At 37.9% G+C, this 25,332-nt stretch overlaps 1 protein-coding gene across 1 annotated transcript in view; it reads right to left on the minus strand.

Moving 5' to 3' along the window:
• Window positions 1–20,708: 20,708 nt before the first annotated feature.
• The window catches only part of si:dkey-28b4.8 (sarcoplasmic/endoplasmic reticulum calcium ATPase 2), a 31,936-nt gene continuing 27,312 nt past the window's right edge, over window positions 20,709–25,332 (minus strand). The window contains exons 22-23 of the mRNA XM_060872925.1: window positions 24,676–24,793; window positions 20,709–22,704 (exon numbers count right to left, since the gene is read on the minus strand). Coding sequence (XP_060728908.1) covers window positions 22,390–22,704; window positions 24,676–24,793 — 433 coding nt within the window. The 3' untranslated portion in view covers window positions 20,709–22,389. The remainder of the gene's footprint in view (window positions 22,705–24,675; window positions 24,794–25,332) is intronic.

The raw sequence follows: 25,332 nt of genomic DNA on the forward strand, positions 1-25,332 counted from the left end.
AAGGAGTGGAGCATAAAATTCGACTTTCGGATGCTCGTCCCTTTCGTCAGAGATCTCCTCGACTGGCTCCTGCTGACATAGAAGATGTGCGAAAGCATCTGCAGGAACTGTTGCGGGCAGGGATCATAGCTGAATCTAGAAGCCCCTATGCATCTACGATTGTAGTGGTTAGAAAAAAGAATGGGACTGTCAGGATGTGCATAGATTACAGACTGCTAAATAGCCGAACCATACCTGACCAGTATACTACACCCTGCATTGAGGATGCACTGAATGCACTGTCAGGGAGTCAATGGTTCTCTGTACTTGATCTGCGTAGTGGCTACTACCAGATAGCAATGTCTAAAGAAGACAAAGAGAAAACCGCATTTATATGCCCATTAGGGTTTTTTCAATTAGAACGGATGCCACAGGGCATTATAGGGGCTCCAGCTACTTTCCAAAGGTTAATGGAGAAGGCAGTTGGGGACATAAACCTCTTACAAGTCCTGGTATATCTTGATGACTTAATTGTCTTTGGAAAGACACTGGAAGAGCACGAAGAGAGATTGTTCAAGGTCCTTGACCGTCTTGGAGAGGTTGGGCTGAAACTTTCTGTAGATAAGTGTCAGATCTGCTTGTCCAAGGTAAAATATCTTGGGCATATTGTGTCTGCAGAAGGGGTTGCTCCTGACCCAGAAAGAATTGATGCCCTTACACAGTGGCCTATGCCAACAAACCTCAAGACACTGAGTCTTTTCTTGGATTTTGCGGCTATTACCGCAGATTTATTGCAAATTATTCTGCAGTTGTTAGACCCCTTACTGAGCTCACAAAGGGCTATGCTCCCACTCAAAAGAGTAAGAAAAAAGCCTTGGATGTGACAAGAGTTTACTTGAGAGATTCAGAACCGTTTGGATAAAGATGGGATCAATCTTGTACAGATGCATTTCACCAGATTATTCACTGTTTGACGCATGCACCAGTACTGGCCTTTGCAAATCCTCAAAAGCCATACATCCTACTTGTTGATGCCATCTTAAAAGGACTAGCCGCCATCTTATATTGAGAGTCTGCTGAGGGCTTGCGACCTGTTGCATTCGCTAGCCGAAAGCTGAGCACATCTGAAAGAAACTACCCTGTACATCAGTTAGAATTCTTGTCACTCAAGTGGGCCGTAGTTGACAAGTTTCATGAGTACTTGTATGGAGCAAGATTTACAGTACGTACTGATAACAACCCCCTTACATACGTGCTGTCTACAGCAAAGCTCAGTGCTGTAGGGCATCGCTGGCTAGCTGCCCTCTCGACATACAAGTTTGACATTCAGTATCGACCAGGCCGACACAATATAGATGCCGACTTATTATCTAGAAACATGCCAGATGTGAAAGGAGCAGATGAATGGGTGACAATACCTCAGTCGGGTGTGAAGACACTCTGCCAGCCTGGGTCTCAGCCAGCATTTCCTACCAGTTCACCTGTCTATGTTACTCAGTTGGGGGCATCTCCCCATTGTGTCCCAAACCTGTATGCTTTCCCGACACACCTGGAGTTAAAGTTCCTTGAACTTCTGTCTAGGCAGAACCTCAGGAGAGCTCAGGAAGAGGATGATGCCATTGGACCAGCCATTCAGGCTGTCAATCATGGGAATTGGCCAGATGACAAGAACATCAACCCAGAGCTCTTACGTCTGAAGAGAGAAACTGGAAAGTTGTCAATGAAAGATGGCTTGTTGTACCGTTTCAGCAAACGATCATCAGGAGATGAACTCTGTCAACTTCTCTTGCCAAGAAAGTTCAGAGAAATGGTTATGCGGGCTATGCATGATTATTTAGGACAATTTGGGCAGGAAAGGACCATTGAACTACTTAGGAGTAGGTTCTTCTGGTCAAAAATGTCTGTAGATGTTGAAGAGTACATAAAAAATTGTGGAAAGTGCATTTCTTACAAGACCCCTCCACAGAAAGCTGCTCCATTACACCAGATTATAAGCCATGGGCCTACGGACCTAGTGTGCATGGATTTTCTTTCCATGGAGCCAGACTCCAAAGGGTATAGTAACGTACTTGTAGTCACAGACCATTTTACACGGTATGCTCAGGCTTTCCCAACCAAAAGCCAAAAGGCCCAAGTCGTGGCTAAGATCCTTATGGAAGAGTACTTTGTACATTATGGACTCCCTACCAGGATACATTCAGATCAAGGTAGAGACTTTGAGAGCCGATTGATACGGGAACTCCTGCAGTTGATGGGGATTCGTAAGTCTCGGACAACCCCTTATCATCCACAAGGAGACCCGCAGCCCGAAAGGTTCAATCGTACCTTATTGTCGATGCTTGGTACTCTGGGCCATGAGAAGAAGCACACCTGGAGCCAACAAGTGAGTTACTTGATCCATGCGTACAACAGTACAAAGTGTGATGCCACTGGGTATTCGCCTTATTACAGTACTTGATGTTTGGGCGTGAGGCAAGACTTCCAGTGGACTTGTGTTTTGGAATGTCCCCTGATGGTATAGAGACCACTTGTCACTCTCGGTATGTTGCAAAGCTAAAAGAGAACTTGAAGCAAGCCTACAAGTTAGCCTCTGATGCTGCAGATAAAAGGCAACAGAGAAACAAACGATTGTATGATCGAGTCACTTTTCGAGCATTAGAAATTGGTGACAGAGTTTTACTTCGGACCTTAGGTCTGAGAGGGAAACACAAGCTAGAAAGCAAGTGGAAGCAGGAACCCTATGTTGTTATGGGAAAACTGCCTAATCTGCCTGTGTTTAAGATTAAGCGGGAGGATGGTAGTCCTGGGACAAAGACCATACACAGAGATCATCTTCTACACATTGGACAGCTAGTGAGAATGCCCCCTGCTGATACTGGTAAAAATCTGCCAGTCTGACCTCGAACCAGAGCAGTTACACAAAATAAGAGAGATGTAAGATCAGATACTCCAGAGTTATCAGAGTCTTCCGATTCATCTTCTGAGTTGGAGTATTGTATAACACAGAGAGAGTTTGCACCTACAGTTACCAGTGTCTCTAGACCTAGAAGTGATGAGGATGATGATGATGATGCGGACTCCCACCTTACTCCCGATGGAGATTGTATAGGAAATGAATACAGTGAGAGAGACTTGGACTCTGAGTCTGATGAGAACAGAGATGAGGAGTGCAAAGAAAGTCTAACTTCAGAAGAGACACCTGGTGTTGAATCAGAGTCTGAACCAGAAGAAGAAGAAGCTGATGTCCGTAAAGACGTTGTTGTGTCCAGACCTGAGCCCAGACAAAAGAGGTCTGTGAAGCCAACCATTAGACTCACGTATGATGAGTTAGGTAGATCCAAAGATCAGCCTCTAACTATTGTGCACAGGGGTATTGTTATTAAGATTGGAGTTTGCATGTTCTCCCCGTGCCTCGGGGGTTTCCTCCGGGTACTCCGGTTTCCTCCCCCGGTCCAAAGACATGCATGGTAGGTTGATTGGCATCTCTGAAAAATTGTCCGTAGTGTATGATTGCGTGAGTGAATGAGAGTGTGTGTGCCCTGTGATGGGTTGGCACTCCGTCCAGGGTGTATCCTGCCTTGATGCCCGATGACGCCTGAGATAGGCACAGGCTCCCCGTGACCCGAGGTAGTTCGGATAAGCGGTAGAAGATGAATGAATGAATGAATGAATGAATGAAATCGTTATTGCACCCCTAAAGATCCTTAGTTAATTTTAATAGAGTCTTATGAGGACATACAGACATTTAGAAGGGGGAGGGTGTAACCCAGATAAAGTTATGGGTGTTTGTTTTTGATTTATGCCTTTATGCTAAAGACATTGTTTGAATTCCATATAAATAGTTTTACAAATTAATGTTATGAAAGTTATTTCATTGGCCAGAAATGAGGAGATGTAAGGAGGTCACGTGACTTCTGTATATGTAACTGTAATTAAAAAGAATTAATTATTTGTTAGATGTTTTTTGTTTAAGTAATATAAATATGCTGGGAAAAATTATTTAAAAAGAACTTGTATTTTGTTTAAGTTTTATTAAGTTTATGTGTCACTTGATGATGGAGGCATGCTGGGTGCGCGCTTGCAGGAGGAGGAGAGGAGAGAAAAAGAAGGAGGGAGAGTGAGACAACGGAGCTGTTGAACTAAAAAGTACAACCTGTTCTTTGAGTAGTGTAACGAAGCTAATTAGGTGTTCAACCCGAACACTGTGTAGCGATAGTTTCTGTTTGGAGTGGTAACAACATCAGAAAGACGTTTACATCGCCTCTGACGAATGGAAACTTAAGTTGTGGATTATCGCGCCATGTGCATGAACTTGGCTAATGGGACTGGCGGATAGCTAGCTCAAATAGCAAGGACTATGTGTGGTGAAGGAGTATCCCATGAAGCATCCAAGCTCTGTTTGTGTTCTCCAGCGACCTTTTTCTTTCTGACGCGAGCCAGGTGGGCAAACAATCTTCATCAAGGTACCATTTTTCCGTTTGTTGCCCTCGTGGTGAAGTGGCCATTTTGTTTGGTTTCTACGAACCCCAGCTACGTACAGGCCTGCAACTGGTAGACTGCGTAAAGTGTTCATTTACTTTTGCCGGCTTTTATTATTTATTTTGGCCAAGTTTGAGTAATAAGTTTTTATTACTGATAAGTTTTATATTTTGCTGATATTTTCATTTAAACTTGAACTTGATTTTGAACGTGATCTGCACAATATTTTATTTGACCTCCCATTTAGTAAACTGTTCATATTGTTTAAATTGTGTTGTCTATATTTACAAGACAAGTGTGTTTCATATTTCTTGGTACCTGGTAGTCTAACACATTTAATTATAAACAGAACCCATCTCAAAGTAAAGATAAGACAAATTGATTAGGTTTAAGATTGTTAGAAATTAGTTAAAAGAGCTCAGGTTAGGCACCCCATTATAGCTGGTAACGCTAGGGGCGCTACATGTAATTGACTATAGAAATGAAAGTACTCTTACCTGAAACTGATATTACAGTAGCCAGTCTTAACATTTTACGTGATTTGGCTCTTCTTGTTGATTTAATTTTTTTTTATTTCTTCGCAGGGTAGCAAACACATTTACATCCATTATTGGTGTGCAGAAAGCAGAAACTTGAATACCGGTGCACTAGGGTGAATACGGTAGTTCACATTGACCAAAACAGACAAGAAAACGCGTTTTGGAAAAAACATTTTCGGCTATCACAGACATTTGCATTCAGACGGGATTAGATTTCTCAGAGGAGCTCCGATTTTGCTGAAAAACAGTAGGTAATTTGCTCTGGAATTTTTACACAGGTGGTGTGAGAAAAAGACAGACATGGCAGATTCGGACGGGATTAAAATCACAAAGTACGTCTGTGAAACTGAAATTTCTCTAACGACCCCCTGTGAAACTAGTCCCGTCCGAATAGGGCTTTAGAGAGAGTTAGTATTTTATTGATATTACATGTTATATCAGATTACACTACGTGACAACACATCTGTTACGCTGTTACGATTGGGCACATCACCGGTATACTGTGTATATGTGTATATGCATATATTAGTGTGTGTGTGTGTGTGTAGCCTATGTACACACACACACACACACACACGTGCACACATACATACACGCACATGCCAATACTCACAATACGTAATATTTTATAGAGATGCCAATCAGCCTCTATACCTTTGGATTGGGGAGAAAATTGGAGTAAACCTCAGCATCTACACAGAGGGCAAAGATGGAAAAAGTCCAACCCTAGAGGTGTGAGGCAAACTAAATAGCATGACATACAAAAAAGAAACTCTTTATTTATTTTTTTAACTTTTTCTCTCAATTTTTTTCCTGGAAAGCCATGTACGGTGGCCGGGAAGTGCAAAACACATATCTGAAAACAAATGAACAAATCCCAAAACACATTATCAAATCTGAAAACAAATTAACAAATACCAAAACACATTAACAAATCCCAAAACAAATGAACAAATCTGAAAACAAATGAACAAATCCCAAAACACATTAACAAATCCCAAAACAAATGAACAAATCTGAAAACAAATGAACAAATCCCAAAACACATTAACCAATCCCAAAACAAATGAACAAATTTTAAAAACAAATTAACAAATCCCAAAACACATTAACAAATCCCAAAACAAATGAACAAATCCCAAAACACATTAACAAGTAAGACAACCCAGAAGAGGTTGGTATAGTTTGTGAATGGAAACTTACCATCAACGGACGAGACACCTTTCATTCACCTGTATATCTTTAGCGACAGGTGTCTTGTCCAATGATCGGTAAGTTTCCATTCACAAACTATACCTACCTCTTCCGGGTTGTCTGAATCGGTCCACGAAACACAGTAACAAATCAGAAAACACAATGACATTTCAGACAACCTGGAAGCGGTTGGTATAGTTTGTGATTGAACAAGACACCTGTCACTCAAGGTATACATGAAGTTCACCAGTCTGCCACAGGGAAAAGTTGGAATGGATTGATGGAATGTATTACTGTGGATTCATTCTGTTATTTTCTTATATTTAAACGGAGAACTTTACAATTGTCCAATGATCGGTAAGTTTCCATTCAAAAACGATACACTACCGTTTCTGGGTTGTCTGACTTGTCGTTGTGTTTTCGGATTTGTTAATGTGTTTTGGGATTTGTTAATGTGTTACAACCCAGTCTAGGGTTGGGCTGCACAGCGCTATAGCTTGGGATTCAGTGAATGGATACCTTTATAAATACCAAAAGAAACCACACAAAGTAGAATTTCTAGGTAAGTGTATTTACAATCAAATAATGATATATACAGCCAACAGTATACAGGCGTCTCTTCAAGGTGGGCCAAGGCCAAAATAATAAACAAAAAGGTCTAATAGTTAAACAGCTATCCTTACCTGAAAGCAAAGAAAAGAAAAAATACAGGGGAACTTCCCTAACTCCCTACCAAAACACACACAGAAAAAGAACCCACTCCCAAAGAAAAGAGGCAGCCACACCCCTACTGCCAGTGAAACAGTGACAAATTTTACAGTGAAAAATATGTATATATACAAAGTGTAACATGGCAACAAATCCAAGGGTAAACCAAGCTCAGAGTCAAAAACAGGCAGAAGTCAATACCAGAACAATCACAAAACCACAAACAACCACCACTACTAACAACACCCTCCTCCTTCTTCTGCTTCCTCTTTATATAGTCCATTAGTGATGATGTCATCAACATGGGGGCAGGATCAGGACAGGCTAGGGCAGGCTGGAAGCTCTGGCCTGGAATCAAACTGCACACAGACATGCACAAGAACACACAATACCCTATTTTCACGGGTTGTAACAATGTGTTTTGGGATTTGTTAATGTGTTCTGGGATTTGTTAATGTGTTTTGGGATTTGTTAATGTGTTTTCGGATTTGTTCATTTGTTTTCGGATTTGTTCATTTGTTTTGCACTTCTCGGCCACAGAAAACAAATGGACGGATAAGCATGAATTTGATTAGGCTGTAGTGCCATCTAGCGGTTTAAAACAAAGTATTAAATTTCTTAGATCTAATGTTTTTAGTGTAATGATTTTCGTGGATCTCTGATGTCCTGTAAGGGATCATTTTCCACCTCCCCCTTCTGTTTTCCAGAGAGTTAATTATTTAAGTCTTATTTGTGTCTGAAAATAGTTTTAACCACAATTAACATTTCTGTTATTTAGCAGACACCCTTAACCAGAGTGACTTACATTTTTTTCAGTTTATACTGAGCAATTGAGGGTTAAGGACCTTGCTCAGGGGCCCAGCAGGGGCAGCTTGGTGGACCTGGGATTCGAACTCATGACCTTCCAATCAGTAGTCCAACATCTTAAACATTAGGCTACCACATCCCGTTTTGTTTGCATTCATTTTAAATATAATTTCTGACACCTCTGATTTTGCCACATTGCCACATTTCTATTTAATATTTGCCCAGTCTTTTTTGCCAGTTCTTTTACTCCGAAATCCTGAAATTGCTACAAGTTCCATGATCATCATCCCACAATCTAATCAAGTTCCTACATCTAGTGACATGTATTTGAAATTTTAAATAAGCATGACACTCAGTGCAGTCTCACTCCAGCATTGTGTCTCTGATGAATCCAAGACTTCACTGCAAACTTATACTATAAAGGTATAAGGTAATACCTAACAGTATTTTATTGTATTTACATAAATAAGTAACATGCTGTATCTTTTACAGAATGGCAGTAAATATACTGTAGTTTTTTTAATCTGCTTCATCCATAATACAGTAACTCACTGTGGAGACATTGCTTTCGGTGGTTGATATTTTTTCACAGCCTTTTTTAAGTTTTATAAGTTTGTAGGTCTCCTGAGATTTGGTAATATTTTATCTTGAACAAAAATATTTTTAAACTACACTGATTCATTTTCTAGGGGGGCACAGTGGCTTAGTGGTTAGCACGTTCACCTCACACCTCCAGGGTTGGGGGTTCGATTCCCACCTCTGCCTTGTGTGTGTGGAGTTTGCATGTTCTCCCCGTGCCTCGGGAGTTCCCTCCGGGTACTCCTTTTTCTTCCCCCGGTCCAAAGACATGCATGGTAGGTTGGTTGGCATCTCTGGAAAATTGTCCGTAGTGTGTGATTGCGTGAGTGAATGAGAGTGTGTGTGTGCCCTGCGATGGGTTGGCACTCCATCCAGGGTGTATCCTGCCTTGATGCCCAATGACGCCTGAGATAGGCACAGGCTCCCCGTGACCCGAGGTGGTTCGGATAAGTGGTAGAAAATAGGGATGAGCGAGTACAGCATTATCTGTATCTGTATCTGTTAACCATATGAATTATCTGTATCTGTATCTGTACTATCTGTACTGGGGCTTGTCTTGAAATGGGCGGGGCTTTAACCGGTAATAATTAATTTGTAATATTTATAACACTAGCTTACTACCTTTATGTTTTTATGAATTACAGCAAAAACTTGTCAGACACTCAGTGTCTGGTTACTGGTTAGAGACAGCTGAAGGTTTAAAAAAGACAAAAAATCTCCGACAGGCAGAGACGCAATGCGAGTCGCATTCTACCAAGCAAGCACCACGTCTGAACGAACCCACGTTTACCAGAACTCTACTGGTTAGTGAGTACGCATTATTAATGTTACAACACGAAGTAAAAAGCTGAAAAAACCCTAAACGTTAATGGAAAAGACCCGCGAACCCGAGTGACTGAGGGAGAGACAGAGAGCTGTTCTGTGTGTGACTGTGAGTGAGCAGAGCGAGACACAGCAACACAATACATCTGTACTGTATGTGTGTAGGGGAGGGGCGCTGTGACTAGCTTATTACAGAACACTGACACAATCAGCTACCTAATGATGATTTTCATTCAATCCGAGCACAGATATTGACTCGTATTACTCGTATAATACTCGTACTCGGCAGAAGTGCTTTATCCGTACCGGATACTCGTTTCAGCCGAGTATCCGGCTCATCTCTAGTAGAAAATGAATGAATGAATCAATGAATGATTCATTTTCTAAATACACCACATCATTAGTTGTTTTATATATTATTTTACCCCCTCAGACATTACGTCACCTAATTTCTGGTTGTTTTGTTTAATTTGGACACCTTTTATTCTCAACCCCATGATGGAAAAAATAGATTTGTTTAACTGTAACCACAATTTTACTGTGTTAGCCCTTAGTATATCAGGTGGGGTGAGAGTAATGTGACAGAGTTGAAGACTCAGGGTTGAAAGGCATATTACCTTTAATTTTTGATTGTTTTGATTATTATGAAATTCCTTCTAAGACTCAAAAAGATTCTAAGATGAAAACTGCATTTTATTAAGGCAACCGTGTAATGGTCATATTTAGATTAATTGAAAATGTATCAACCAAACTGCAGGGTGAATCACAGTAAACTGCTGCTGACATTAGGGTTATTATTAACTTTCAAATATTCATTTTCTACCACTTATCCAAACTACCTCGGGTCACGGGGAGCCTGTGCCTATCTCAGGCGTCATCGGGTATCAAGGCAGGATACACCCTGGACAGAGTGCCAACCCATCGCAACCCAATTTCACTACTGTCTAAACCATTCCTCTTTGCTGAAGCATCAAAGAAAACTGCAGCAAATAAGTTAATTGTAAAAGTGAACCATTACAAAAAACATCACTCAACATGACCTTGGACTTAACAATTCAGAAATTTAAAATTAGTTACTTTATGAACATTTTCATAAAATGCCAGTCTAATCCATATTTTTCACAGAAGAACCACAGTGCTGAGGCACAAGGTGTGCGCTTATGAAGCTTTTATCTTCAGTGTCTGAAAGTCTAAATAGCAAGATGTCACATGCTAGGGAGCTGGAATCAGCTAATCTCAAGGACTTTATAAAATTGGTACCAGTGCATGTCATCAATGAGAAGGACAAAAATTCTGTTTGGTCCAACATGATCCATACAGTGACTTGAAGTCTTGTTTGTGTCAGGATGACATGGGATGCCTGGGTACAGGTGATCATCATCTTAATATGCACCCCTGTCCAAGAACATGTGGATTTTCCATTTTCCACTTCCATGTGTAGAGGGATTTCCTGATTGTCTGCTGGATGTGCAGGATTTGGAACATTCAGACTAAAGCCAAGGTGCTGTGTGGTAAAGCATGTACAGTCCAGGTCTTTGGAGAACAAAAGCAGCTGGGATTTTAACAAATTATCTGACCTGGAACAAGGCTGATGAACTGGTGCATTCTTATTGAAGAGGGCACTGCTTACATAGATCGCTGCTTTATCTCTACACCCTGGAAAATATCAGCACTTTCCACACAAAAAACAGTTATGTGTTTGCCTGAGGCTTTCATGCAGCTGCTGTGCATCTTGGATGTCATGGCCCTTAGTCACCAACCTGTTTGCTGCTCTCTTTAACACCTTTGTCTTTCTGCTGCTGATGTGGGTGCCATTTCTCAAATAGGCTGCCTGTAAAAGTTTAAGTGGACACAATATTTTGAATAATATACCTATTTAAAAAAAAATAGTCATTATTTGCAGAAATGAAAGCAAATGGCAGCAATGAAATAAGGATATTTTACACTTTTATGGAATAAAATACAATTTTGAAAAGTGATAATTTACCATCTTATTTTTATGTGCTGGGTTCGAGCTGTTTAGCTTGACAATACCCTCCCTGACTATGATACAAAAATACTATTAAAAATTATGTTAAATAGAGCTTAATGATGTTCCTTCCTGTCAACGATGTCATATGAATAGAGTCTAAATGGTTATGGGAAGAATGGATGGTGTGACAGGGTTGAGTTTAGACTGAGGGACATAACTCAGCTCTCCATAGCTACATAGCTCTTCATTCAGTATGTTCAGTGGCAGACTGCTGTGTCTGTCATGCTCCACTACAAGACTAAGGAACTCTGTTGTTCCCCTGGCCATTAAAATGTACAATACTGTATCTCTTAGGTATGGCAGGACTGAAACATACCAACTGAGGAGTGACTTAGTACAGTTTTTCATCCGTACTTGTCTTCATTTGCTGCTACTGGACATTTTACATTTTACTTTTATGTTTTTGTCCAATTTATTTTTTATTTTTTCGCACGCATTTCTACTTTGTTTCCATAAATGATTTGACCTTACAATAGTAAAAACTTTTTGCACATTTGCTTAGTTCTGTGCAAACAGTTCAGATTGTTCTCAGCTCTTCACTAAGTAAATTGGATATTTCACATTATAAGTCAAAGGATACCATATATCCTTCATACAGACTTAACTGGAACGGCTTTTGGTAATAATTTTTGACCACTGTGCTCAATTTGATTAGTAACAAACATTTTAAAATACTTTTTTAAATTTTAGTTTCACTCTTTTAATTTCTGTCATTTTAATATATTTTGAAAAAAAATAAATAAATCTGTTCACATTTGGAAGAAGTTTATTTTAAATTACTGCATTATTAATTGTAATTAACTGTTAATTGCATTATAAATGTGTTTGTTTGTTTTTTTTAAATAAAAACCTTAATTCCATTTGAGTTGTAATTATTTAATGGCCAGGAATCCAAACTATAAGTACAATATGAAAATCAGTAATTACAATAATCTGTAAAAAATATTTACTGTAAATTTATTGGGAAATATTTGCTTTCTGTCTACTTTTATTGTGTTTTGGCCATTGCTGGCTTCACATTTACTACGATAGCCTGCAACTATATTTCACACTATTGTCCTTTTCCTGTAAGCCCTTTATATTCACTATTTTTCTTTTCCATGTTTCTTTCATCGCATTGAGGGGTCATTAGAGAAGTTTTGCATGTGGTAGTGCTCAGTTGCTTGAAGCCCAACACATACAGGGTGAATAGGAACAGGACGGGTCACAGCACCATTTTGTAGTGGGTTTTCTTCTGCGTTGTGTATGTTATAATGCTCTCTTTTGTGGGATGTCATTGCGATGAGAGGCACTGCTAGATCAGATGTTATCCTGTTACTACCTGATGGTGTCTGTTATACTTTAATACAGATGAGAGAACCCGAGAAGCCGAAAGTAAACCATTTGACAGCTGCATCATGGTGGGAAGTCTCTTTTATTATAAACATACACAACACAGAAGAAAACCCACTACAAAATGGTGTCGTGACCTGGATATGTATATTATTTCAAATTCATAAGGGGCTAGGTTTGCAACCCATCTCTGTTTGCAGGCATCAAGCTTTGAGCGGGTTGTTATCCGTCCAAACCGTAAACCTGTGCTGGTGAATCACTGAGCATGATTAAGCGACTTTGATGCAAAGACGATTGGCCTCACAACTGGATGACCCTCCTGAACTTGGGAGCGTATAGCCACTCGTCAAAGGTTTTGAAATGTCATGGTGAGCAAGTAGAGTCTTGAGATTCTTGAACGCCCCTCTGCATTCATCAGTCCAGTCATCATGAGTGAGTTTCCGGATAGCTCCCAACCTTTTCCCCACACCACTCCCTTTTCTAGGTCTCTTCTGACCGGTCATTAACTGAAAGAGAGGCTTTGCAATCATGGAACAATTTTTAATGAAATGTTGATAGTATACGAACATGCCCAGAAATTACTTGATTTTTCCCACAGACGGGTTACTGTAACACCATCAACTTCCATGAAATCTTTCTCGGACACATTTATGATAGCCTCTACCTTCATAGGCTCACTAGCCACTCCATCCTGTGAAATAATGTGACCCAAAAAATTGACTGATCTACGCAAAATCCTTCACTTGGAGGGTGAAAGTTTCAAGTTGTGATCTCGGAGACGTTGAAACACCAACTCCAGTCTCTGTAAACTTTCTTCCACTGTCTTACCAAAAACTAACAGATCATCAAGGTAACAGAGCAAACTCATGAAATTTTGATCACCGAAAATAGTCAGCATCATTCTCATGAACGTATCAGGACTGTTGCAGAGCCCTTGCGGTAAAAGGTTGTACTCATTTAAACCAAGGGGAGAACCGAAAGCTGTAAATTTCTTATCCTCCTCATGTAAAGGAATGTTGTAGTACCCTGATGTTAGATCCATGGTACAAAATAGAGTATCCCCCCAACGCTGCTAGAACATCTGCTTGGTGAGGGAGAGGATGTGCGTCCTTCACCGTACGGGCGTTAAGCCACCGAAAGTCAGTGCACAACCGTAAATCACCATTCTTTTTCCAAACCAACACTAATGGTGACGCAAACTCACTGGTTGATTTCCTGATTATTTTCATCTGTTCCATCTCATCAAGTGTCTCCCTCAACTTTGGATAGTGAGCCGGGGAGACTCTGCGATACGGTAAACGGAAGGGTCTGTCATCGGTCAACCGAATGCGGTGACAGAACCCATTTTCTTCACCACAATCCAACGAGTGCCCATAAAAAAAACACTCATATTTCTTTATCAGATCAATGAGCTTGCTTCTCCAAAAAGGTGACACCTCACAGTCATTTAAGTTTAAGTCTTTGAGGCCCAGCTCATCCAAACCAAAGTCATTGAAATGCTTAGCAACAGACACTGAGCTCTTTTCTGATAAACTATCACAAGAACTACCGCTGTTCATGGCTACGTTCTGAAAATGGCTGTTCATGGCTACGTTCTGTCCTTGCACATGATCAAAATCTTCCAAAGCGATGCACGGGTAGACGTCAGCCAATTTCGCATAGACATCACCACAATTTCAGAGTTTGTTGGTTTTATCATTTTCACCGGGAGCCAATAAAGGAGAGATCACTCTACCGATAAGCACATTACCGTGGACACAGCGAGAGGTTTAATCACATCTGTGCTGCCCACTGAGAGTTTCAGCCCTGGTGGCAGCCAACCCCAGACAAGGTGTTGAAGAACATTACTTTTACAGTGCTGTCAGACCTAAGAGAGAATATTCTATTAATCTTTATATTCATTCATTTTCTACCGCTTATCTGAACTACCTCGGGTCACGGGGAGCCTGTGCCTATCACAGGCGTCATCGGGCATCAAGGATACACCCTGGATGGAGTGCCAACCCATTGCAGGGCACACACACACTCTCATTCACTCACGCAATCACACACTACAGACAATTTTCCAGAGATGCCAATCAACCTACCATGCATGTCTTTGGACCGGGGGAGGAAACCGGAATACCCCGAGGAAACCCCCGAGGCACGGGGAGAACATGCAAACTCCACACACACAAGGCGGAGACGGGAATCGAACCTCCAACCCTGGAGGTGTGAGGTGAACGTGCTAAGCACTAAGCCACCGTGCCCCCCTAATCTTTATACTATTTTATTCTCTTAATCTTTATATTCATTTATTCTATTAATCTTTATATTATTTATTCTATTAATCTTTATATTATTCTTTATAATAACCTTTTCTACGTTTATGTTCTGTAAAGCTGCTTTGAGACAATGTCAATTGTAAAAAGTGCTATACAAATAAACTTGAATTGAATTGAGTTGAATAGGTTTGATGAAATAAGCAGATCTTCAGGATCCTCATGATACAACCGTTCATGAAACATGGTCTTTAACATATTTTTCATGTCTCCTTTTTTCTATCCAGAAGCTCCCTGTACTCCAAGACCTCCATCTAAATGACACAGCAGTATTACTGTATACAGATGTCTGGAAAACCCCTGAATGATTCAGGAAAAAAGAAGAGGACTAGTGAGGTAGGGCAGGCAGGGTGGATATGTACTGTATTGTGCGTGGCATTCTCTAGTGCTGTCCTAGTCTCACTTTACATGACTTCTATGAAATAATTTGATGACTGTTCTCTTCTCATGCTTTTTCTTCTGAAATGATTAATGCCCTCAAATCCATGAAACAGAAGAAATGTCCCCCCCTTTTTTTTTTAGCAATTATCTTTTTATTTGGTGAAGTAAGTCACTACAGCTTTCTGGAATATGCATATAAATCCAAAAAAAAAACAAAAAAAGATTAAATTAACATTGATTGTATAATGATTAAACATGACAATTATTTAGACTCATAGATATTATAGATATATAACATTTATTCATAGAACATTTACAATTTCTGTTAGATATTTAATGAAGCTGAGAAAAATTGCTTGAGTCTGGTCTAGCTCTGTGGCTCTGTGGAAGTATAATATAATTATTTACTTATTTACTCAAGAACGTCATTGTTTATTTTGTGTTGCATATTGTCACCTTGTATTTTGTTCATAGGCTAGATCTTCAACAACAGAGTAAGGTGCACTATAGTGGGCCAGGGGATTGGCAGGAAGAGGTTCCTTTGGAATATAAAACAGCCACCAACTTATGTTTCAATTACATATACAGTACAGTATTCATGGCACTATCAAATACAACAGTGTTTACTTGTACTGTATTTAGCATCTCCTGAGACCCACAAAACACATTACAGAATTCCATGTCAGATGTATGTGTTATTCAGTAACAGATAAAATAAAATCCGAGAACAATTAATGTGTTTCTTTGGCATAAGACACTAAACAAACAAGAGTCACTACCACCAAATATGGGAATTAGATATGTAATTGCTAATGTTTGTTGGGAAACTCCAAGAGTGAATCATCTTACTAATGAAAGATTGTATCTCTATTACAAATTTATGGAGTAGAACAAAATCTTTAGTATAAAGATGTAAAAAAAAAAGGTTTGCAAGTGTAATGTCTCATATCCATTTTGACTACAAATAAATGACATAATACATGATACTATTCATGATGTTTATTGTGAAACTCAAATTGAAAGTTGATGACTAAAAATTCGAAATGTGAAATGCAAAACAGGAAATAGGACTGTGTTGCATGCAGCTTTAACACACATTAGTCAATAATGCACTTCCATTTTCTTTATGTTGTTGAATTTTTTTCTGCATTTCCTGCATTTTTGCATTTCCTAATTTATGAAGAATATGATCAGTAGTACATGAGCTGAACACTGTAGGTGGTGCTGTAGGTGGAGATGGGGACATAAACTACCTTAAGATTAGAAATATTTCAGGAATTAGGCTGTAAATTATTGCCTATTAACTCAGTTATTATGAACATACAATTATTTAAATCTCTTATTTCGTTTGAAAATTATTCAGTCAATCTTAATATGTCTGTTGAAGTACAGCTATCACAAATGGATACAAACATTAATGATATAATACTTTTAAACATGAATTATTATTAATAACATTAATATGGAATGAAATATATATTTTAGAAAATGCTTATATATAATTTCTAGTCAGTAAACATTTATATAACAGAATACGCTGTACTAATATAATTGTTCTTTGTTATTTCAAACGCAGACATTACACAAGAGATCAAATAAATTGTCCCTGCTGTGAAATTGAATTACTTTAGTATTACAACAAGTGAGAAATCTCCATATAGCGATTCGTTATTTTTAACAAGCAAATTTTGAAGAGTACAAATCCATTTCACAGCTGTTAATACTTTTCCTGAGAGCTGTTTTTTTTTTTTTTTTGGCACCAACATCTGATTCACTGCTCAGCCAGAACAACCAATGATGAAACAGTCTACTTTCGTTTTGAATTGCATGTATTCTTTAAGATGATGGATCATTATTCACTGTATGTAGAGAATACTAGATAGCTACACGTGACATCTACACTCCCTGCACACGTCACGTCACGCACGTCTGTCTTCATTAAATGTTTTTACACCAGACTATAGCCTACTACTTCTCAGTTGTTACTACTACTAGTTGTTGTTGTTATTATTATTATTATTATTATTATTATTATTATTATTATTATTATTATTTGTTATTATTATTATTATGAATTTTATTATTATTATGATATATTTTTATTATTATTAGTAGTAGCTTTGCTTATTGTTTACTTTTATATTTTAGTCAACTGGAAAAACGCTCATTAAGCGTTAGTTATACACGCACTTGTCATTGTTTTTACAGAAGCGTCTCTTTCCATAAGGTTATATTTGTAATATATGGCATTCAAGGGCACAATATGGAACAATTCTTGGAATGTAAAAGATTTTAATTATAAAATAAACAGGTGTCTGATATTAATTAATATTATTAGCTGCCCTTTTAACGGGAAAAAACACACCTCTCAGCCATAACATTAAACCCACTCAATGTGAAGAACATAACACGTCAAAGCAGGTGATACATTAGGTAGCAAGGGAACATTCAGTTGTCGAAATTGATGTGAAACAGGAAATGGGCAATTAAAGGATTTGAGCGACTCTGATAAAGGTGAGATTTTGATGACTAGATCACTGGGGGCGCGTTTCCGCTTTGCACTGGTTATTAAAAGAAGAAGTACTCCATTAAAAACCCTTACAATTACTGTATGTTATGCATATAAGCATCAGATACAAATACACCGCTGAGCAATAGAAGCAGGTGGCTTGGTGTCATGAATGATGGTTTATTTTCCATTATGTGGTTGGCCGGATGTGTGTGTGTGTGTGTGTGTGTGTGTGTGTGTGTGTGTGTGTGTGTCGCTTTTTTAGTGAAGAGATGACACCAGGATGTACAATGAGAAGAAGCAATGATGTGCTGAAAAACCTTAAGTACTGGTATTTATATGGTTATCTTCAAACATTACACCTACCTAAACATTGGTGGTGCAGACAAAGTACATCCTTTCATGTAAACAGTATTTCCTAAAACCAGTGGTTTTAGTCAGGAACAACAGTTGTTGAATTAACCTCCGAACTCAATCTAATCAAGCATTTGTAAATGTGGTTTACATAGAAGTCTGATCCACGGAACCCATAATTCTTAAAGGATCTTACTGCTTATGTCTTGGTGCCAGATGCCACAGCACACCTCCAGATGTTTTGTACACACCATGACTTGACGCATCAGAGATGTTTGAGCAGGTTTATGGTTTATGTTATAGCGGATCGGTGTAAATGCCTGTTTGTATACTCATTAAAGAGAAACAATACGACAATAATATCAAGAATTACAAAAGCAATTCTCTTCTTTTACGTTCATTTTTAAGAGAGAGAGAAAACATTTACAAACTATAGCTCTATTCTCATGTTGTGTTATATTCATGTTGTATTCTCATACTAATACACTGTTTTATGCGCAACTAACAACTTAATAATGAATGTGGGATCCGTTCTTAAGTGCTTCCCGAAAAAAAATTGCGAATGTTTGCCAATATTTTCTGACTCCTCTCGGGCTGCCCACATACACAGTTATTCATTGTTCACATGTGGTGAATAATAATGTGTGATTACACACGCGGCACATGTCAACGTGTCATGCTGAGAAATCGCACATGTGAACGGAAACACGTGGCATCACGTATCATATATATATATAATATATATATTTTTATATATATATATAAAAATCGCCTGCGCAATAGTAAGAAGTAAAAGCAATAATTCAGTGTTCGCAGCAATTTACAACTTAGATATAAAAATAGATAAATAAATGAATGAATGAATGAATGAATAAATAAATAAATATTAAACAGTAACTAAGATCACTTGACCAATGTCCTATGTTGCTGTAGATTTTTATGTTCTCAAAGATTCTTATATATATATATATATATACACACACACACACACACACACACACACACACACAATGTGTATGTATGTATGTATGTAGATTTTGTATATATTATGTTATATTTTATTATATATATTTTAAGAACATAAAAACCTGTTTAGTCCAACTCCATCATCTTACACCTTTGGGCAGGGAGGTAGCGTTGTTGTGTGGTAAAGGTGAGTCATGCTAGGATTAGGTTACATACTGGTAGCAAATCAACTTGCAGAGTGGGGGAAAAGTTAGGTAAGATTTCCTTAGAATCTGGGGTCACTGTTAATAGTGAAGTGGGTTTCCCACTTTATAAAGCAGGCAGGATGAAGGATCAAGAGCATCAGAAGATCTTGAGTGGAACAGACATCAGTCTGAGCCTTCACATTCATCAGTCTGAGCCTTCACATCCATCATTTATCATCATTACGCTTGAAAAGACAAGAGTAAGTTTATTACGCACATATATGTTTGTGTATATGCTTTCAACGTTATTATTTGGCCTTTTTCATTTGTGTTATAATACATTTATATGGTATTCTTTTACAGTGCATGTTGCAATGTGTAGTGTTCTGATGCTGCATGTGGTGTTGTCTGCATCAGCTATGCCAGTTACATTTTGTCAAAACACAGAGAGGCAGATTGAGATCATTCTCAATTTGCTGCAGATCATTCGAAAGTCAGTTAACGGGACAGTAAGTGTGTTTTAAGCACTGCAATGAAAACTAACTTTTACAAATGGCTTTTTATTAATTATTTCAATTATTGAAATACTTGAATATAACTCTCAATTAACTCTCAACTTGCAATTTTCTTCCTATAGCCCATAAACCTGACAAAGCAAAGGGACAGCAAGCCTATTTTAAACACAGATGAGGTATTACTTAAAATCTATCTATCTATCTATCTATCTATCTATCTATCTATCTATCTATCTATCTATCTATTATACCTACAATGTCAGTGAAAAGTGGAAAACAATTTAAATTCTTTTCTAGTTAAAGAGAATTGAGAGAATTCTGCTCTGAAATTTATAAATATCTTGCCTATTCTCTATGCCTAATCTTTGAATATCTAGTTATATTATTCTCCTTCTCTATCCTCCTCAGTGTGCAGTTGTACAGAGACTGAGTGACTACCAGGAATGTGAACTTGACTTGTCTTCAGAAGTCTCCTACATGAAAGCAGAAACCAAAGGTTTAGTGGAAAACCTGCAGGTAAAACCTTATTTTTGTTGGGAGTACATGAAGAAAATTCTAAGAGCCAGATATAAAACTGATGTGTCTTTACAGGGATTCAAATCTGCCAGCTGTGTCCTGTCGCCTGCTGTGTGTCCCTATTCACAATTGCCTATGTGGTCTAGGATTGATACCCTTTTGAATTTATGGTCCCAAGATGTTGCTGCATGCACTGATGCACTTCAGAGCATGTGTCCTTCTTCAAACTACAATTCTGTATAATTATTAGAATACTCCTGTTTTTCTGATAATAGAAATTCCAAAATTGTTTGAGCTGATTTAAATATTTGCTATTTATTCTGCTAATTCATAATGAAGGCTGTTTAAATGTATTTAAAATTTGCATAAATGATTCTGATATTTTCTGTTTTGTTTTTTTTACTTTAATTCCCAATGCCATTTTTGTAAAATGGGCTATCTAGTATATTTGTTTGTGTAAATAAATGAGAATATTTCAGCAATTCTGTAATGACTTTAAATGAACTGTTTATTCCCATTCCACTGAGCATTTTTCCATCAATGAAAAGTTATGACAATGGTACCAATTAAATTAATAGCACAACACAAGAAAAAGCAATTTTTTGAAAAACATTTTTTAAAATAAACATAGAACAATGTGAAATAAAAATGTTTTCTATAGAAATATTCTGTCTGGATATTTTATTGAATTTTCATGATAAAGTAGACAAAATGCAAATGTAAACTAAATTTAAATTAAACCCTGGATGAAGTGGGATGGCTTGCTAATGGGCTAATAATGGGCAAAAATAGAACCCACTTCCTCTGTCTTTTTTCATTTTGCAGTCACAGCCTTTTCTTTTCCCTGGCAATAGTACACAAAAAATACTTTCAACACAAATGTGATGAAATGTTAGTTCTGATAAAAATTGCAATGTAGTTGTCTCTTTTATGATGATGAGATTACATACATAGTGGTGCAATAACATGTATGACTCAACTGATTTTCTCAACACTTTTTACTATTTTATTTTAGTCCTGACTCTGCAGACTTCAGGAATAACCTCGAGCTTTACAGCTATTCCTTACTTAACTGTGACAGTGTAACTTATCTGCAGAAATCTTATTACTACAAGCATAATTAATAAAGACATGTTTAAAAAATAAAATACACAGTGTGGACTTTATTTTCCTTAAACATGCATTAGAAGAGCAGGGAATGTTCATTAGGAAACATGAGAAATATTGTCATCCCAACCTTGGATCAAGTTTTCTGGTCTGTTCTGCCTTAAGAATTTAAAGCTCAAATTGAAATAGGATGACACATTCATGGATGGTAAAGGCAGGAAGTGGGATTGACTGTTTAGGGTGTCTCAAAAGTTTCACCTTTGAGTTTTTATTGAATGAAGCTCAGTATGGTAAATTTCCCTTTTTAATGATTTGCAGAAATGGTTCTAAAAAATATAAAAATAAATAAATAAAATTTCTACACACCAGACTTGTTGATACACTTTTCACATTACATGCAGTCAGCTCAAATTTAGTTTGTTTTGAGCATCTGACCAACATGATCTTCTCTCCTACTTATGTCACTTTTTTCCTTATCCTTACAAACAACAAAAAAATCTCTTACCATGGAGGTGGCTGTTTATATCTATTCTAAACATATGCTTAAAAAGAACAAAAGGAATGCTATAAGAAACATACAGTACCTGTTAAGATGTATTGTTCACCTTTGAATCGCTCATGGATGTGAATGTTCTGTATTGCCTACAAAAGGGGTACTGTATGCAGGAATTTTTAAAATAGCAAATAATTTAAAAGTGATTTGAAAATAATAATGTTAAACCTGAAATAATGTATAGCTGTGTGAAGATATTTCAAATTCCATGATAAGATTACAAATTAAGCATGAGAAAAGGAGCTAAAGATAAAGGGTACAAAAAAAACACAAAATCAACCAAAATTGGTCTGGACTGAATATGACAAAATGCCTGGTTTTTGTTCTCATCTTCCCACTAATTCTGATTGTCCATGCTGAAAGCCTCTGTCTCATCTTTTTTTTTGCGTATATATTCATTTTAATCCCTTTTTGGTTCTGTTACTTACACCCCCTGCCCCTTATTTTGAGCTATCCTCCCACTCTCCCAGTAAAAATTTCTAACGCCTAGTTCCCACATTTTCCCCGCTAACTATTCCCAGAAGATGTTTGTAATATCTGAGTCCAGGCTGTAGATCCAAAACAAAAGGGGAGCAGAGATGAAGACAAATGCCCAGGAGACACCCTTCAGACCTTGTTGTATTTTGCCAGCCAGGCTTGCAAATCCCCCACTGCTACCCTGGCCATGGTGCAGTCTCTCCTCTTCCTCTTGTTCGAGATCATTGCCTGGTTCAATGTAGTTCCTAGCCAAGAATTTTAGTGCTTCGTCCATCAGGATGACCGGCAGGGACATCTTCAGAACAGTAACCCACTGTGGCCAGGACAGAGGTCGGATCTGAAAAATCATCTGCAATAGAATCAGAGAATTAGAGTGCAGGTCTCAGGTTTTCCTGAGGGGAAAGGAAAAGTCAGCCTAATGATCCCATTTCATATGCTGTCATAGGGTTACAGTAAAACAATTAAACGCAGTAAAGTTTTGCTCTTCCAATGAATCACACAATGTCACATGAGTCAGCTCAATTCAGTCACACATAGCTTGACCAATTCTCTTGACAGATTACGGCAACTTAAAAAAAAAAAGAGTTTTAAATTCACCAACTATTTGCTCATGCTGATCAGATAGTGATTCAAAAAGAGTCACGATCTGACATTTATTCATTTCACTCAAAACATTCCTGTAATGTAATACTCATTTAGTTCATTCATTCATATACGTGTACATATATGCATATAAACATCATATATAATCAGGCCCATAAATAATCGAACACAATTATTGTCAATTTGCTTCTGTACACCACCACAATGAATTACAAATGAAGCAATCAAGATGTGAATAAAGTGTAAACTTACAGTGATAATTCAAAAAGTTTAACAAAAACATTGAAATAACTGTGTAGGAACTAGAGCCATTTTTTCACACAAGTCCCTTCATTTTCATAGGCGCAAAATAAATTGAATAAACTAACAATCATAAATATATGTATTATTTTTAGTATTTAGTTGCAAATTACTTGTAGTCAGTGGCTGCCTAGAAGTATGGAACAAAAATGCCAAGTTTCCTCCCTGGAGATACTTTGCCGGGCCATAACTGCAGCTGCCGTTGGTAGCTGCTTGTTTCTGGGTCTTTCTGCCTTCAGTTTTATCATCAGAATGTGAAAAGCATGCTTAGTTGCTGAGGTCAGTCTGAGTTCATTCTTCATTCAGACTTCTGCCATTTCAACATTCAACATAAATTCATTTGCTTTAAGAATCTCTTGAGTTGCATTATGGGTTATTGGGTCATTCTGTCTGTACTGTGAAGTTCCATTCTTTCCACTCCATCAGTTTTGCAGCATTTGACTGAAGAGGTACAGCTCGACACATTTCAGAATTCACCCTGCGTCTACCATCAGCAGTCACATCATCAATTAATATCAGCAATCCAGTTCCTCTTACAGCCATATGTTCATGCTATAACACTTCCTCCACCATGTTTAACAGATGATGCGTTTTAAATCATGAACCCTTTCTTTTCCTTCTCCATGCTCTTCTCATCATTTTGAATGATGAATCTTGGTTCCTTCTATTCAAACAATCTTGTACTCTACTCTCCTACTGGCCTTTCTGTACTTGAGTGTTACCTGCTTTACACCTAGTGCTTTACACCCCTCTGTATTTACATTTAAGAAGACCTTCTTAGGACATCCCTTCCTACTAAGAGTGTTCATGATATTATGAAGAGGGTTTTTCTTCATTAAGGAAATATTTCTGTAATCCTGCACTTCAGTTTTGTCTTCTGGCATTTTCCAGGCCTTTAGGTGTTGCTGAGCTCACCAGTGCAGTCCTTCTTGCTCTAACTCTTATAGATCTGTTTTTTTTCATCCTAATGATGCCCTCCATCACTTGCATTAACAGCATCACTTGCATTCTTTTGAACATTTATAGAGAAATGCCATGAACAGCTATCACATGCAAAGCCAACAAGGAATCAACTATAGATCTTTTATCTCTTCTACACAGAGTTGGCCTCTCCTGGTGAAATAATTGTGACGAAATGATATTGTAAAGGAAGAAACTGAAAAGTAAAATATAATGTAAACATAACATATGGCAGAAAGTCTACAATTCTTCATTATGTTATAAATATTACATTTAATTGGAAAGTACTACAAGATACTTTGACTAGACCCCCACCCCAAAACCCCCAATATGAACAGGTGTTCTGTTTGTGTTTCTTTGTCTCAGGCAAGTAGGAGAATGAAGAGAGCAAAATTTGGTCCATATAAAAGTCCAAATACTACACAAGGAAACACTAAACACTAGTTTATAGACTTACAGGCAGTGGATCCACATAGAGGATGAGGAAATGTAGGGCCATGGAGAGGCAGATAGCACCTACAAGCCAGGGGTTTGACCAGGGAGGCATCTTCAGGAGAGACTGGTTTTCAGACAGGCTTCAGAAAACACACAAACACAGTTATCAGAGCCAGTATTTATAATAACTTTTCTATGGGTACTATCTGAACATATTTTGTAATCATTATTTACAATGCTAGCATTTCGATCTGTTTTCTGTTCATTTTTCGCTTTTAAAATTACATTATCTTTCAAAATCAAAACGTTTGGATTTTCTTTGAAATGGGAAAGTCAAGCCCATGTTTTGACTAAATGCACTCTACAGTCATCATCCTGCAGGAATATCAGCACGTCATTGCTGTGTTCTGTTTGGACATGACATGCTAAAGGCAAGATCAGACAACATTCCTACAGGTGAAAAATCTGTTGATGTCACAGTATTTATCTAGCTTCTGTTGTTATCACATTGTTATCACATTCACAGCCATGATCCAGTTTTTGTGTATTCCTGACTGTTTTTTTTGCATAGTTTTTTGTCATAGTTTCTCTATCACTGTGTTAGGAACTACTGGGAACTTCTGCCAGACCACCAGAGGGGGAGCAAGTAGGTGTTGTAGCCCGTTTAAGGTAATGTGTT

Source organism: Tachysurus vachellii, chromosome 6 (genome assembly GCF_030014155.1).
Source record: "Tachysurus vachellii isolate PV-2020 chromosome 6, HZAU_Pvac_v1, whole genome shotgun sequence".
NCBI classification, from domain to species: domain Eukaryota; kingdom Metazoa; phylum Chordata; class Actinopteri; order Siluriformes; family Bagridae; genus Tachysurus; species Tachysurus vachellii.